The following is a 16,587-nucleotide window of genomic DNA, read 5'->3' as shown; positions in this document are numbered from 1 at the left end:
ATTCAAAATTTCATGTAAAATGAAATTTGAAAGAGTTGTTTTGACGGAAACACTTAACTTGCACATATTAAATATTTTACCACCACATAGTTTTATTCTTTAAACCTTTTTAAAATTTTATATTAAAAATTCACTTACTCTGAAAAGTAGTTTTGGAACAACTTTCATTCTGAAAATGTCAAAATGTCATTATTGAAATGTTTAGTCTCAAATGTTTTCAAAATAACTTCTCAAAAATCAATTCATAGTTCAAGATGAACTCCCTGTTAGTTCAAGAACATAGTCTTGATGAACTCCCCCCAGCATCTTTATGAAGAAGGAAAACAACACTCAATCAGCTGCGTTCAGTGAAGCCTTGAGACTTTTCCCATATTGAAATAACATTAATAAAATCTAAAAAAGGAATTGCCATAATTTGAGAAGAAATTTGCCCAAATGAAGCACTCTTTCAGAATCTGAAACTGAACCTCATAATCTTGCAATTTGTATTCAACTAACATCTAATATCCTTTGTCTGAGCAGCTCTGAATGTTTTAGAGCGAAATCTCCTTTTTATTTGCATTTCTTTGCCTTCCTACAATTTAAAGGCATAAACTTCTCTACGGTCTGATCCTAAGATACCAGTCATAAGAACTTACGCTTAAATACCGTGTGTACCTTCACCCTGACAGAAGCACGCTTAGCTGAACAGGGCTGCTTTTTTTGCATCAAGGCTTAAGCGTCCCTTTGTGCTTTGACGTGACAATATCTGTTTTACGGGTGGGGAGCCTGAGGTAGGGTATAGCCCAAAGATACTTTTAGCCAGTCAGGAGCAAAACTCCCACCTTCTGATGGGGTTAATGCAAATCCCAGTACAAAAGCACTTTAGCAAGGACGGTATTTAAAAAGTCAGCACATGCTGGTAGGTCATGATAACTTTTTTTTTTTCTGAAAATGAACTGTTTATGTTGTGGGAAGTAAACTTAATGCTCAGGGTGTTGTGCCTAAAACACCTTTTATAGTATGTATTTCGGCTGGTGTTAGCATATGGCTTAAGCACTCTTAGTCTTATATTCCCTACCATAGTTGGTGATATGCTCAGCAAATCTGTTCTTAGAGAACCACTGTGCAGCTGCCTCTCTGTACAATTTTCCCCCTCTGAGTTATCATTTACAGGCTGGAAGGGTAGACCCAGATGGCTAGCAAATCCAACATCTTCTCCTGCTGCTCAGGGTAAAATTACTGTGCTTGCTTGCATCTGGAACCTAGGATCCAAGTCATTTAAAAAAAAACAAAAACAAAAAAACAGAACAAACAAAAAACCCAACAAAACAAAAAAACAACCACAACACAACAATTTATCTTGCATTAGGCATAAGCAGAAACCTTTTCAAGTGAATAGCTGCGGTGCAGCAGCCCCATCCAAAAGTACCCTGAAACTGCAGCTTTTAAGCAACTGAGTTGCAAACTCTGCAAAAGTGGTGCTTTATCATCACCACTATCTCACTCCTGAGCAAAGAAACTCGGAAAAGAGAGGGACTGGAATATCATGACAGTCTGCAGCGGGAGGTGCAGCTCTATCATAGAGGCATGTTGAGCTTGGTTATCTGGTGCCATGGGAAGGGGAAGACCCAGGTCCTCATCCTGATGCCCCTCCCTGCTCCTGGCCTTGCCTGCTCGCATCTGCTGGTTCTGCTACACCAGGGATTATCTTGGCACACAGGATGGTTTAATTGTTTATCATAACCTGGTACAGACAAGCTGCTTTGCTTTGCGGCTGCAACACAAGTGTGCAGGCAAGGGTGATGTACAGCCCCTTGCTTCCAGCTGGAACAGGAATTTTTAATTGGGGAAAACAGGAGTTTGAGAGGCGTTTTAGGGGTTCTGGCCAAACCCCTGAGGAAACCAGTCAGAAAGTTTTGAAGTTTACAAGCTGTTGGGATTGCAGTTTTGCATGCCTCTGGGATACCTGCTTGGACCAAGAGCTAGTGCCACCTCTGGGAGAGTGCTGCACAGGGGCACTGAGAAGATCCTTTGGTTTTCTTTTGGAGTTGGACAAGGTCACAGCACCAGCCAAAACATCTGGTGGTGGTTCTTGGGGATCTATAGGCACCTGGTAGCAGAGGGGAACTGGGTGCCTGCGCTGGAGAGGAATGCCATGCAAGCTATGGCAAATGTTTGTATTAACACCTTGGGAAACTGTGATTAAAGTCTGATCAGCGAGTGAAACTCCATCTGTGCCATCTGGTTGTCTGTCTCGCGCAGGTTTACAACCACCAGATTACTTAGCAGTGCAATTTACAGGCAGAGACTGGTTCAGAAATGAGTGTCAAATGTTTTAAGTTGAAATCAAAGTCCCTATATATAAAACCTTAAAACATAATTAGACTAAATAATTGTTCTGTTTCTAATTACATATAGAAAAATTCGATTATTTTCGATGACACTGACCACGTTTCTTCAGGTAATATAATGAATGAAAAGTACCTTGGGTTGGCAATTGATTCTTTTTCTTCTTCCCTTACAGTAGGCAAACATTCACAGTCAGCTGAAAAAAGGGTAAGAAACAAAAACTACTGTTACTCTCGGCAGTTCTCTATTTCAAAATTGCATCAACTTTTATCATGCAATCTCTCTAGAATGTAAAACTGCAGATGCTCTTCTGTACCCTTTTATCTGTAAAATCTGCATGGTCCCTATAGCATAAATGTTACATGCTTTAAATCCTCCTTCCCTTTGATAGGTGTTGCCATAATTTCTTTATTATATATATTTCAATTGTTTCTATACATCTATACAAACTAATTCTGAGGACTATTTGTCCGCTGCTTACAGTTGCACCTTTGCTTTATAGTCCAGCTGGAAATTTGGAGCTGGGGTTTAGGGAACACTCACTAAAAAAAATGAAAAAAAAAATCAATATGTAAACTATTTTTCTCCCTTCTGTCCACAAAATTTTGAAAAATATTTTGCAGCACTCTTTCCCCATGTACTATACTTAATGCCTCTATTTCACTACTGCCGCTTAGCACATGTTCTCTGCTCGAGCTTACAGACCACAAAGGTCAAAACCCCGTCACGTGGAGCACTGTGCTAATGCAAAGAAATGCTCCAAAGAGTTTTATGTCCTGAAAAACAAAGCATCCCCAGGAGGTCAGGCAAATGAGCCATTTGGATATAAGGCAAGGGACCAGGAAAGAAAAAAATACCATGCTTTCAGCACTTTCTAGCCAGTGAGAAGCTGTTAGCCATTCAAAATCAAGCCTCTGTTAATTCATGCCTCACTGAAGACCGGCATTTTTTGAGGAGAGCCTTGAAGGAGGATGCGTGGCCCCTGGAGCTTTTAAATGGGAGATTTCCATTGAGGGGAAAATACAAGATAGTTAAAAGAAGCTAAGAAGGAGCTGAAGATGCTGGTGGTGGTAGCTACCACAGGTACTAATTGCTCCATGGGCTGCTAGACCTGCCAGAGAGGATGTAGATGGTGAGCAGTGCTGGCAGCAAAGAGCAGCTTGTGCTTCATGTGGTAGAGGTGGCAAGTGAGGGGAGGGATGTATTTGTAGAATCCTGGCAGCAATTTTAATTAAGCAGTGCTCTGAACTACAAGTAAATGCATGTTTCCTCTACAGTAGCACAATATGGAGCACAAAACTGTAGAAACTCTGAAGCCTGAAAGGACTAGATACTTTAAAGAAACTAGTATTTAGCATTAAAAATGTGTATTTAAGAATATAAATACCATTCACAGCTATATATGTATTTAATAAAGTGTCTACTGGAAATTCAAAACATTTACGATATTCCATCATATGTTAAAAATAAGCTCCCATGTGAACTAAAATACTCCAGACTCTGAACAGTTCTACTCCTGACATTTGTACTGCTATTTTAGTAGCAGGCAGTCAAGAACACAACTAAAAATGTTGCAGGAAAAGTAGTGACACACATACAAAATGCCTTACAGTGATTTTCTACACATGGAATCTATGTCAAATTGTAAGAGAGGGATGATGGAGTAGAGGGGTTACCGTGTACCATTTTTGTTCATGCTGTTCATCCATTTATCAAGTTCTTCCATTTCTATCTCCATAACAGAGGGTGTGTCTTCTTCAAAAATAGGACTTGAGAGGAGGGAGGGGGAAAAAAGGCATTACACACAACGCTTCATTCAAACAACTTACAATGTGGTAATTTTGTATGAGTCTTTCATAATTCCAGACACATGTACAAGCTGCGGAAAGCCACCCTAGCCCAGTAATCTGAGGAGATGCCAGCCCAGCGGGTGCGAACCCAAGGGATGCGAAGGAGCGGTGAGATGCCGGTGCTGGGCGGGGGTAGGGGTGTCACACGCAGAGGGGCTCAGACAGTGCAGTCTGGGCTGTGCCAGAGCACAGACTGCTGCAGCTATTCCCGAGCTGTCCCTACTGTAAATAGAAAACTGAAAAATAAGTTTGTCTCTGCCCTGCTGGAACACATGGCAAAAGTCCTGTTGCTCCAACGATAAAGCAGAGGGCCTGAAGCTTCATCCTAGCTGTGATGTGACTGACATCGGCAGCAACTTCAGAAGGAAAGGTCATGAGCAGAGTAACTCTGCATTTATTTAAATGCCTCTGTTTAGCTTCCCTTTGCTGATTGTTCCTGGAGTCACACAGTAGAAAAAATATTTTTAGCAAACAAAACCCCTTTTTTCCCCCTATGAAGCCAATCTGATAACTCTCAGCATTGATTAGAAAGATGGAGCTCGATAAAAGGTAATGATAAAAATTATCACTCTGATAAGCCAAAAGCTGCGTGGCTCTTATTTTCCCAGCAGCAGAAGTATTGCTTCTGCGGCATCTGGGAGAGCCTTTCTGCCTCACCTCAGAGGGAGAAGACAAACTTGAAAAACAGGGGAGCGAGACCCAGAGCTTATTTGGAATAGTAAAAGCCTGTGCTGAGCCTGGGAACCGATCCTTGTTGCTCACGGGGCACCTCGTGTGTCTCGTGGCATCATGCGGCTGGTGGAGCCAGGGGTGCTTCAAGCGGGTGGTGGGTGCCTGTGGGCAGCGCTGGCCTCTGCCACCACGGCTCTTGTTCTCCTGCTCTGGTCCTACACCTTCAGCTAGATGCTGCAGTCACACTTTAGCCACCTCTTGAGACAGTTAACTGGAGCAATTGATGGCAAAAAGGTAATGGTGTTCGGTGTACATTTAAATGAAGGCAGGCAGTGCAGGAGCCAAGAATTATAATATCCTGTTACAGTAAAAGAATAATAATAGTTAAAAAAAAAAGGTGATATTCATAAATTTTACCTTTTCACATTTTCACTTCCCAGCTCATCTGGAAAAGAAAAAATTGGTGTTCACAGTTTTGTTCTTTGTACATACAGGGTCTGGACTGCAAGCAAGCCTTGAATAGGGTCATGTAAAACAGGTCACATTTTCAAAGCTTGTAGATGAAAGGCAGAACATCTCATCCTGTTTGTAACTTTCAGAGGAACCCATTATTTTTCATCTCGAACACACTAAAAGCAGCGTGTTATTAGCTCAGCGGCACTGGAGAAACCCGGCTGTTAGCGCTGTGGTGGGCAGGACACGACAGATGCATGCTTCCCTGAGCAAAAGAGATGTCCTGAGAGAAATGGTATCCTGGAAAGGAACCACTGCTGCAAAAAATTGTTTACTGGAAGCATCAGGACACTTTGCTGCAGACTACACGCAGGCAATCCAGCTTTGCCTGGAGACTCTGGGAGCCGTTCCTGGAGAGAAGAGGGGCGGGATAGACTTGCATGGCAGATTAAATCTCAGGCAAATGAAGCTGAACTAGCCAGATGTCAAAAGGGATCCAAAGCTAGTTATGACCCCAAGACAAAGTAAAGTTGCAGGGGGGAACACAGTGTAACAGCCATTGTTCACATAAATAACTTCCCCTCCAGAAATCAAGTGACTGGAAAGCCTCAGCCCTCAACAAAGAATGAAGAACTACATATAGGATTCATGTTGTATTCTGTCTCAAATCATCTTATTTTTAATTCATTGTTGCCAATGGGTGCTGACACCTACTTGTTCCAGCACATGCCCTGACCACAGAGCTGTCTGCCCTCACCTTGAGGATGCTTGAAATCCCAGCTCCAAGCAACAGGCACAGGGCAAGAGATCCCAGGATTATCCTCCTGCAAGGTACCATGTTTCCCATCCCTCTGAACAGTGTACCTGCATTTCAGGTCATTCAGAAACAGGCAGGCAACTAAGTGCCTGGTTGTGAATTCAGTTTGCTATGATGGTGACCTCGTGACAAGGCAGGTGCAGCTGAAAAATGGACTTAATATCTATGTTGAACGTATGTCACTGTCTGCAGGCTGAGGAGCTCACAGCTGCACTCTTGTTCTGTATAGACCCTGGTATGACCGTTTCAGGAGTTCACTTATGAACTGTGTGGGTTTCATGTGACACTTCAGTTTGTTTACTGTGGCTCTGATACTCCAAGTTACTAATTTCTTTGCTTAGAGATCAAGGTACCTTCCTGAAGCGCTGCTCACTCTGTTGCAGCACCCAGGTGGTCTCATCATGGGCTTCCTAGCTCATTTACTGTGATATCTTCATAGCTGCCACCGCCCTTGCAGGACTCCTTAAAATGTTTTTGCTCGTTTTTATTTTATCGAAGCTCTGAGCAGTTTTACTTTGTGGGCAGTATAGGCCATAGAAGCATTCAATTCACTTTGCATGAAGTTATTAAGCATAAAGGCAGAACAAGTGTTTTCTGTCCCACACTTACAGCCATACGCCGTTCCCAGCATTGCCAGGAACCGGAGCTTGGTGCCGTGGCTCCCGTGGGTGTGCAGCATGAGCAGGAGGTGCCAAGAGGCAGAACTAGCTCCCCACAAGGAGAAGTGCTTGCTCAGACACCGCTGGCTGGGGTGGATCCCTTTCCTATCCCTCAACCATGCAACTCCAGCTGGAGAAGTACATCCTAAATGTGGCACCCCAGGCCTCCAAATAACATTTTGTTCATGACGAGCATGTCCTAAAAACACACTTCTGATGCACGAGAAGAGAAATTTACCTTGCTTAGACTTTTTCCTTTTATGATGTATCACAAAAAATATGATCAGCAAAATCAGCAGGACCAGTAGCACGGCGGGGACAATGTATATCAAGATAGACTGTTCTGCTGCTTCTAGGCTGTCCTGATCGTTCGCAGCATTGGATTCAGTATTTGGAGTAATTTTTGTTTCAAAGCCATTTTCAGTAGCGCTTGCAGTGACAAGTACCGGTGTGTGGTCATCCGTGGTTGGAGAATGTGCAGCAGGAGAAGTTGTTGATGTAACAGTGGGTAATATCGGTGATCCATCTCCTGAACCATCATTTTCAGAGCCTGCCAAATATATGAGGACAACTTAACATTTTATGGGTTTTATTGGTATTATCAGTGAGTCAAAGCATACAGTTTAGTATTTACTTTTCATTTGACATCTTAAAAAAAAAAATCAGTACATGCCCCATACACACAGATTTGAAATCTTGAGCATCAGATGTAGAATTAGGTTGCAAATTCACCACAAAACCTTACCAGTCCTGACCATGTTCCTCAGCTGGTTTTTACTGGGGCATGTCCGCATGCATGGTGTGTCTGCACGCAGCTGTCTTGCACAAATACTTTTTTTCCTGCGGGTTGGCAGGTCTCACTCCCCCACAAAAGCCGTCTGCTTCCGGGTAAACCACAGCGTCCTGCTTTGCTCCTCAGCCTCGGCGCATACAGCTGCAACCTCTTCCATCCCTCTCCTTCCCCAGGGAGTTAGTAGTCCCTTCAGGAAGGCCATTGCCCCTGGTTCACTAATTCCTCCAGCTCACTCGTCTCCCTGTTTCTGCGTCTTTCTCAAATTTGTTTCTCTGGAAAAACAGAACTGGTGAAAGGAAGTCTGAAGCCTGCAGAAGCTGCTGACTTTCACTTCTGCACGGACTGGAAGCGGTAGCAGTAACAAGGGGACTGTGCTGGACACAGGTGTCATTAACTATGCCTCTGCTGGATCCTCTGGCCTGGCTGAAGGGGCACATGGTAAAGAGTCAGTGCTGGTTATTCTTCACAGATGCCAAGACTAGGGGTTTTGAACCTTGATTCAGCTTTTTGTTTCATTTATCATGCATTTTGCAAGAAAAGTGGCTAAAGTTGGCTATATTGGTAATAGCAAAATAAGTTGGGGGTTTTTTTAAGGCTAAGTAAGGGTCTGTGTTGACTGTCATGGAGTTTAAAGCTGAACAGAAGTACAGCAGATTCTGGGCTGGTACTGTATGCCGTACTGATGCCAAAAATCCTGCTGTAGCCAAAGGTCCTTAGATAAATTGCACCAACATGTTTCCAAATGCAAAGCCTTCAATAATTCTCTTAGAATGGAATTAAATGATGTTATTTTCTTTTTCATGTTATCTGCCCTTTCAGATACAATGCCGGCTTGGTGCAGCTCTCATTTTGTGCAGCAAAGCGGGATGAGATTCCACGACTTTTGCAATGACATGTTTCTCTCTGTTCTTCTAAAGTGCTAGGCAGCCACAGTTTCCACTAGAGTTAGCAAAAGCCTAAGGTTTTCAGCACCTCAGAGCTGGCATTTCCAATCTCACAGGACTGGAACCAAAAGTGCTTAGCATTTTAAATGCCTTTGTAAACACATTAATCTTCATAATGGCCCTGAGAGATGGGCAGTTATCATCTCCATTTTACAAATGAGAAATCAGTAGGACAGGGATGCTGTCCTTCCCAGGGATGCCGAGTGAGAGAGGAAAACTGGGAATAGAGTGCTATCTCTTGCTTAATCCACTCTGCCACATCTCCTCTCCTGTCAGATTTGTCTCAAAGAGGAGATGAGTATCTCTTGAGACCGTATTCCAGGAAACCCAATTTCAAAGGAATAAAATTATTTGAGTGTGACAGCAGTGATCTATCTAGATTTCTGTGCCATGCTTATCACTCAGACACCCGATTGTTTCATCCTTTCCTAAAAACTAGGAAAGAATTTCAATACCTGGTAATAATACCTAATACTTGAATATAGTATTTAATACTGCAAAGGTCACCAGAGTCTTTCACCACAATATGACGATGAAAATGTTAGCTCTTCAGTGGCAAAGCACTTTGTTGGTAGTCACTCCGTTGCTTTCTCCTGTATTCAGTATTTCAGCCAAGAGCAAGACCTGATCCCTGCCTCCCGCGCGGGTAGTGACCCCTGGCTGTGCTCCCCCAGCCCTCCCTGGGATCCACTGGCTGTCCTTAATCCTATCGCTCTTCTCCCTTGTTGGTTGGGCCACTTGCCTTTTCCTTCCCAAGGTGGTGCACAGTCCCCGGTGCCTGCAGCCACTCTGTGGCGCTGGGGGTCGCACAGGGCAGCAAGGCAGGGCTAGAGACACCCGCAGTACGATGCTCCGCACCGCTGGTGGGGCTCCACCAGCCCACCACCCCCTCACAGAGCCGCTTCCACAACCTGGCTTCATCGCCTCCTCCAGCCACCGCCCTTGAAACCCATTGTCTGCCACAGCTGACATATTGAGAAGGACAAGCCTGTTGCTTAAAATAACACAAATGGGAAAGGGTGTGGAGAAAATACCTTATTTTTCATTTGCTCTTAGAGCGAAAATGGATTTTTCAAATGTCTAAAGCATGGTGTGACTTTAAAGCAAAAGCAAACAGTCACACCTCATTAACAGCAACGCTAAACTTTCAGTTGCAGCATACGCTGCGCTTGATTTCCAAGAGAGACTTTCCCGGCGTCTCTGGTACGTTTTATTTGCCTGATTTTGAGCTGTGAAGCACATTTCAAATCATTTGTCTCTGTGTGAAATAGAATTGCCTTTTCTAGTCCCCAGGCAAAGAAAATGGCAAATCACAGGGAGTGACCTTGCTGCCCTGTATTTTTGTTCACTTTGCATAATTCCAGGGACAAAACAGCATCACTTCTGTGAACTGTTTCATCTCACAAAGATCTTTTCCTCCGAGTGAATTAAATAAGTCTTTCAGCAGAAGGGCAGCCAATTGCACAATGTTCTTGCAAGGGTATTGCTCTTATTTCCTGTGTTTCACCTGCTGCATCGGTACATCGACCTCCAGCCCATCGCTTCTGAGGAGCAGAGCTCAGACGCAGGGGATGCCCAGGGTTCCCACCACCGAGGATTAGAGGATCTAGCCCTCAGGGGACCAAAACGCCTGAGCAAGCACTAGCAGCTGCTCAAACAAGGTTCCATTACGGTTCTTATGAATTACAAAAAAGCTATGTCCCTGTATGCAGATACCATGATATAATATTATTCAATATTTTCAGCTTTAAAAATGTGCTTGGATAACTGATGGACTTTGCATGAGCTCCGGCGGTGCTCCCAAACCTGCTTTTCAAGGGAGACCGAGGGAGTTAAATATACCGAGCAGCTTTACAGGCTGGAGTCCAAACAACTGCATCTGAAACAAACAAACAACCTTTCTGTTGTTGCAGCATTCCTTCCTCTGAGGTCTGCACTGCAGCACTCAGGGGTGGTGATATGAGCTTCTTGATGAAGTAAGCGGGCAAACAGGTTTATGATTTTAGTTGGATGCGAGGCAAAGGAAAATAGCCGGCAGTCAGCACATTTGGTTCTGCTGTAAAATCATCAGTCTCCCTGCTGCCTTCTCATCAGCCTCGACGACTGGGGTCTCGGAAGGGAATTTTTCAAATTACACTATAGTGCCTACTTACAGAAGAAAAAGGGATGGGATAGAGAAAAAGCAAGAGCTAAGTCCGTAGCATAGTCAAGCTGATTAGTTTGAATGGAAATCCTTCGTTTCTCCAAACTTCCCTATAAGCTAGAAAAACGCAGTGAAGCGAAGGCTCACGGGGGGGGTGATGAAGAAGAAAAGGCTATAAAACCACGTATGCTGGCGTAACGTTACCACGTCCTGTACCACTCTGCTCCATACACACATTCCTTCTGGTGGTATAGGCATACCCCTCCACGTGGTCCGTAGGATCCTCTCCTACTCCTTGACTCATCCCCGTCCTGTTTCTCCTGCGTTGCACGCTGCTGCGGGACATTCCTTGCCACGGCCAGGGCTTGCCCAGCTGCCTGTCGCGGCAGGTCTCGCCTGTCAGTCTGGCTGGAAGAGGAATCTTTGAAAGCCTGCAGGCTAGCTGTGGGGTGCCTGCGCTCTTCCGATGAGGGGCTGCAAGCATTCCAGGCAGGGTGGCTAATCTGCAGACAAGATCCTGTTAAAACGGGGTGCTCGGAAAGTGTTGTTTAGGTATCGCCTGAAACAGGAAACTGCTGTAAGTTCATTTGCGGGGAATGGAAGCTGCGTTCTGACTGCGCTGCCATCCAGATGAAGTGCTGCGTTAACTGCTGATGCTGCAAATTCAGTCACGCGTCTTAGAGTCAGACTGTGAACCTGTAGCCTCATTTCTCGCCCCTGTTACTAAAGGTCTTCCAGACCAATTTATGCATTTAGTTGCAGCTACTTAATATCAATGGCCTTCTAGCTCTGCGTCAGTGATACCCGTGCGACCTCACCGTGATGCAAACCCCTTGGTGCTCCTTGCTCTCAGGAGGACCCTGGAATTAAAGATTCAAAAGCTCCACCGGCTCTCCAGCTATCACAAAATCTCCTGAGGGAAAATAGACTGGTGTCACTGACTGAAATTTAATATACAAACTTGCTGATGTAAAGCAGAGATTTTCTGAGAAGTCCCTGAAGCACTTGAATAAAACACGGTGGAAGTTTGCGTGTGTGGATAAAAGGGAGGAATAGGAATAAATATGTATAAGGAATTCATGTGTTCAGGAGAAAGCGTTTTTCATCTGCTTCTTAGGAGGCTGCACTTTGGAAAGGGAGCATGTAGCAAATCCTCATTTCTCACATTGTTGTTTTGCTAGAAAATTGTAACAGGCAACCGATGGCTTCAAACTCATTCTCAAGTTCATTACTCTAGGGGGGAACAGGCCAAAAATAGCACTTCCTTAGGGGCCTAGGCTTGTAGGAGACTTCACCTAAAGGGCAGTTCTCTGCCAGAGAGAGAGTGGCTGCTGCATACCTGGGTCTTGGATAGCAATGTTTCTTTGAATGACAGCTCAAAACACTAGCGCAGAGACACAGCCAAAATAAAGCTCTGCGTGCAGCCACCGCCACTGTTCCACTTAACGATCCTGCACACTTTACTGCTCCTCTCCCTCCTGTGTTTCCTCACTCCCCACCTCACACCACTCACACTGCAATTCCCCGCGTTTCACCGAACGTGGAGGGAGACGGCATAGCCTGCGAAATGCCCGTAGGGTCACGGACTTTTTCTCTAAGCTATAGTAAGGGCCTTAACGTTTGGTCCTGGGGTCAGCACGCACCTCGGTAGGTCTTCAGGGCTGCTGCGAGGCTGAGCAGCCAGCACCAGCACCCAGAGCAGGGAGGGCCACCGCTGGCCCTCGGCAGGTCGCCAAGCAGGGCTTTCTGCCTGCAGATGCCAAGGGGACAGGGAAGGGGACTTGTGCAAAGCCTGATGTCCCCCCGGCGTGGAGCCAGGAGAGGGCCAGCACCCAGAGCTGAGACCGCAGGCACGCTCTTAGAGCCACCAGCTCAGGTAATTGCGGCGCAGCCGGGAGAAAACCGCCTGTTAATCATAATCCAGCTGGCAAGGCTGGGGTTTTACAAGGCTCCAGCATGGTATGGGAACAAGACTTAGGAAGGCTTCAATCCATCTATGCTGCAAGATTTAATCATACTCCTATTACCTATTCTGTAAATGGTTTCTAGACAGTAGAGGTGAGACCTGGGAGATCCCCAAGGGCTTCTGCCCCTCTTCTCCAGCAAAGCACTTTAAAGGTGAGGACTGTGTCTGGGACCCGAGAAAAAAAAAAAAAGCTCCTTTAAAAGTCCTGCCTTGTTGATCTGGGAGCAAGGAGGACTGCAAGGTAAGGATCCCCCCCAGGGGGCTGCCCTCAGCGGAGGGGCTCCTGACCCACCAGTGCCTGTGGGGTACCTAAGCCCCTAGATAAATTCTTCCCCCTTTAGTTCAATTTTCTCCACAAGGACCAAGTTCACAACTTTCCCCCTCCCACCCTTGCAGTCAGAGTAAGGTCCCAGGTACATTTTGGGGCTGGCTGCACACACAGAGGCCACCTTTGTAGGGGGAGCAAGGGTCCCCGCTCTTCTCGGGGCAGGTGCTCTCCTCCCCTTCGCCAGTAGCTGGGGGCTGGCTCGGGAGAGCCGGGGCTGACGGGGCTCGGGGAGAGCTCTGGCAGGACTGACTCGTGCCCGCAAAGGATGCCAAGATCAACCAGTATTTAAAGGTGGACCGACCGATACGAAGTCTCTAAAGGCAGTGGGGAGTGGGTTGGGGCACCTGGTGTGCGACATCTGCCCGGTGCTTTGTGCAGTCTTCGATGCCTGTTGCAAACAAGGGCAGGGGGGGCCCAGACGTGGGCTGAGGGTGACAGGGACTAAGGCGTCCCTCCGTCCTGCAGAGATGGTGACGAAATACTAGCGATCAGTACACAGCAAATGAGCTAAGGAAGCTGGAGCCTGATCACTCTGCGCTGTTGCATCATGCCCCTCGTTTCCCTGGCACCTCCATTTCACTCTGTCCGTGGCAGGACTCTTCCCTCTGACCACTTTGATTCAGAGCTACGTTCCATGCTTGCCGCGCGTCTTCCTCACGTGTCTGTGGTGCAGCAGGGCTGTAGTAATGCAGATGAGACTGAAGCATTTCACGCTCACTTTTACAGCTAAGACTCCTAACCGCAGGCAGCTCTGCAGTGTGCCGGGAGCCCGCAGGCCTGTTTCACTCCCTGCTTATAGTACTGGTTTTCAGGGAAAAAATACCCATATCAAACCGCTTATTTCACCAATGCATTTTAAAGCCTTAATACCAGAATTCGGGTGATAGCTGGGAGTGACCATCCTCCCTCCCTGCTTTCTGGAGAGCTCCCACTCCCTAGGACAGCAGAGGGGCAGCAGACACTACTAGTCCATACTGGGGCACTGCGGCAGGGGTTGATTTGACACCGAAAGGCATATTAGCACCGCCTGGCAAGGTTGTGCTAAAAGAGTTGCCTGTCTTGCACGGTGGCTGGCTGCCAAAACGCCAGTCGTACAAACTCCCCCCGGCGAGCTGGCGAGAGCCCCTGCAACAACACCCCAGCGCTTCAGCATCTTGTTGCAAGCGGCTTTTCCACTGGTGGATCTTCTCTTCAGAAGGTCACAACGTAAATCCACGGTGTCAATCACGTTGTTCTGTAGCTGAGAACTGGAAATATTTGTCTCCAGAACCAGCTGGCTGTTCTGTTAAAGCAGGTTCGGTGCACTGGGACTGCAGAAATTGGTAGTTGATTTTTGAATGGAAGCGGTGCTCTGTCTTTAACTCTACTATTAAAGGCTGATAGTATGGGTGTAGGGTTAAAATGTACAACAAATAATTGAAATTAGAACCAAAATGCCTGGCAGACCAGCATGGAAACTGTGGTTCCCTACACACCTGCAATTTAGGCAATGTAGGAACTGTAGGATTCGGTTGCTGCTGTTGGGGGTTAGTCTAAGGGAAAAAAGTGAAAGCTTTGAAAAAGTCAGGCAGATGAAAACAGAGAGGGTAAACACAGCTAAAAGAAGCGGAGAGCAAGTCCCCACAGATCTCCTAGCGCTCGCTTTGGAGGGTGTTGCCCTCCGACTCGGTCCCGTCGCTGCAGGCACGAAACACGGCCCCAGCTCCGAAGGCAAAAGGCGCTTTTCTTACTCACCGTGCCCGGCAGATCCTCCGGCCAGCGACAGGGCAGAAAGCAGCGCGATGAGGTTTTGCTTTCGCATGTTCCCTCGGCGGCTCCCACCCGAGGGTGCTCCGCCGGCTCCCAGCTGCACCCGAACATTTACATTTCCTGCTTCCTGCCAGGGTGCATCTGAGCTGCATTTCTTCAGGAGATGGACTCTCTTTGATGGGTTTTAGGAAGTGATGTAATTCCGTCTGGGCCTGTCAAGTCAGCAATGATTGCAAAAGAAAGAAAGAAAAAAAAAAAAGATGTTGCTCTTCAAGTGCTAACTAGGCTGAAGCACCTTTATGCTGTAGGCGGGTGAGGTCCTGCTCTCTGCTTTTTTGGCTCCCAACTTTCCTACCACCTGTCTTCATCTACATACAGTGTCAAGGGGACAAACATCATACAAATACAAGTCAGGCACAAAATTTCATTAACGTGCGTTAGCGGGAAGGTTTTAGGCTGCTTTTCAGAGCGGTTGAACGAGCAAATTTCAATAGTCCCTCCCTCCTGCCTTGGTTTTCAAGCTGTAACTCTCCCGGCAGCGCGGTGGGATGCCGCATGCATTCACCACCCCAGAAGGCAACCCGCAAGCGGGGCTGCCTCAGCACATGGGGAAATGACTGGTTCTCTTGGCAGCCTGCAATTGAGTGTTTTGGGCTGCTTTGAGCTGGGGAAGAGGAAAAAGCAGAAAACCACATCATTTTTTTGTTAGGAGCAGGTGGCTTAGCTGGAAAGCACTTAGAGATGGCTGTAGATGAGAAGGGACAGAAGGTCTCAAGCCGCACCAGGATGCAATGCCTGGCGTGGGGGTCCATGGTGCCATGGTTGATGGAGGTGGTGAGGGGGTGGGTAACTCCTGTCTCCCTTCCTCTCTCCTAAATTTTCGCTCCCCCCCACGGTCTCTGGCTGGGCATGCAGACTGTGGGGCATGGCTGTGTGTCCCCCCCGCTGTCCCATCCTGTGTCCCCACCACCCCACCACTGCCCACCCACTCAGAAACACGTGAGGGTTGAGCAGGGGCTTCCATGTGTCGTTTGTTGGTGGATAAGCACAACAGAGGAGCTCAACATTAAACACGGCATTTTCAGCCTTCTTGCTGTATGGGGTACACCTACCAGGGCTCGGAATTTGGACCTGGATCTAAACCCTCCCTGTCCCCAAGCAGGGAGGGTGGTCGGACCATAGGTGTGGTTTGTTCCACGGCACAAGTAAGTGCTAGGTCTAAAATTAATCTCACTGGGTCCAGGAGAGTCGGCACACCAGGTTTTACTTCCAAGCATCCCAAGTTTGAGCCATTTTTGTATAAAATTTTCCAGTAATAAACTAAAAAAGAAGAGATGCATGCCGCCTGTGTAGCAGCTTCATGGTACTTCCCCCAGACATTAGTCTGTGTCAAAATGCGATTTCTGGTGAATTAGTTGAAGCTGGCACTGGGGAATCTTTCTGTTCAGATTGGTGGGTGCTCCTGAAGTGACAAATTGTTGCTCTGCTTCTCCAGCTAATAATTTTTCTTAACACACTGATGCATTTATAGGTCATCAGTTATAGTTTCTTAGCTTGAGTAGCTGAGAAACAGGTCAGTGATTCATTTAATGACCACCTTGCTAATAGATTTAAAACACTCGAATGATTTAGTTAACTGAAAATCTGGACTGCTTGCTTAGCATTGGCAATGTACGGATATGCACTTCATAAAACAGTGCTGGGGGGGAAAGCAAAGCAAAGTTACAACATTGCAGCTACGAGCAGATGAAGAGGAGCTCTGAGTTACGAAACTGCTGACTGAATTAATAATAAGAAATAATTAAATATTTCTAGGACATATTCTTTAATATGATGTCATAGCCATACGTGATAATGCTTACAGACAGAAGTGTCAGAGGTG

The 16,587-nt window shown here is 46.3% G+C and overlaps 1 protein-coding gene across 5 annotated transcripts in view; it reads right to left on the bottom strand.

Moving 5' to 3' along the window:
• Positions 1–15,151, bottom strand: part of TMEM154 (transmembrane protein 154) — a 39,740-nt gene extending 24,589 nt beyond the window's left edge. For 3 of the 5 annotated variants that reach the window (XR_008823104.1, XR_008823105.1, XM_056346825.1), the window contains exons 1-5: positions 14,691–15,122; positions 7,021–7,332; positions 5,271–5,298; positions 4,015–4,100; positions 2,467–2,527 (exon numbers count right to left, since the gene is read on the bottom strand). Coding sequence is in view for 2 of the 5 variants with exons in the window: in XM_056346825.1 (XP_056202800.1) it covers positions 2,467–2,527; positions 4,015–4,100; positions 5,271–5,298; positions 7,021–7,332; positions 14,691–14,757 (554 nt within the window). In the remaining 3 variants the exon portion in view is untranslated. Of the gene's footprint in view, positions 1–2,466; positions 2,528–4,007; positions 4,101–5,270; positions 5,299–7,020; positions 7,333–7,527; positions 9,169–14,690 lie in introns of those variants that run through there. The other 2 variants (XR_008823107.1, XM_056346841.1) reach the window with 2 other exon arrangements.
• Between the last annotated feature and the right edge of the window lie 1,436 nt (positions 15,152–16,587).

Source organism: Falco biarmicus, chromosome 1 (assembly GCF_023638135.1).
Source record: "Falco biarmicus isolate bFalBia1 chromosome 1, bFalBia1.pri, whole genome shotgun sequence".
NCBI classification, from domain to species: Eukaryota; Metazoa; Chordata; class Aves; order Falconiformes; family Falconidae; genus Falco; species Falco biarmicus.
The sequence above is the reverse complement of the archived record's forward strand: the minus strand, read 5'-3'. Positions and strand labels throughout refer to the sequence as shown.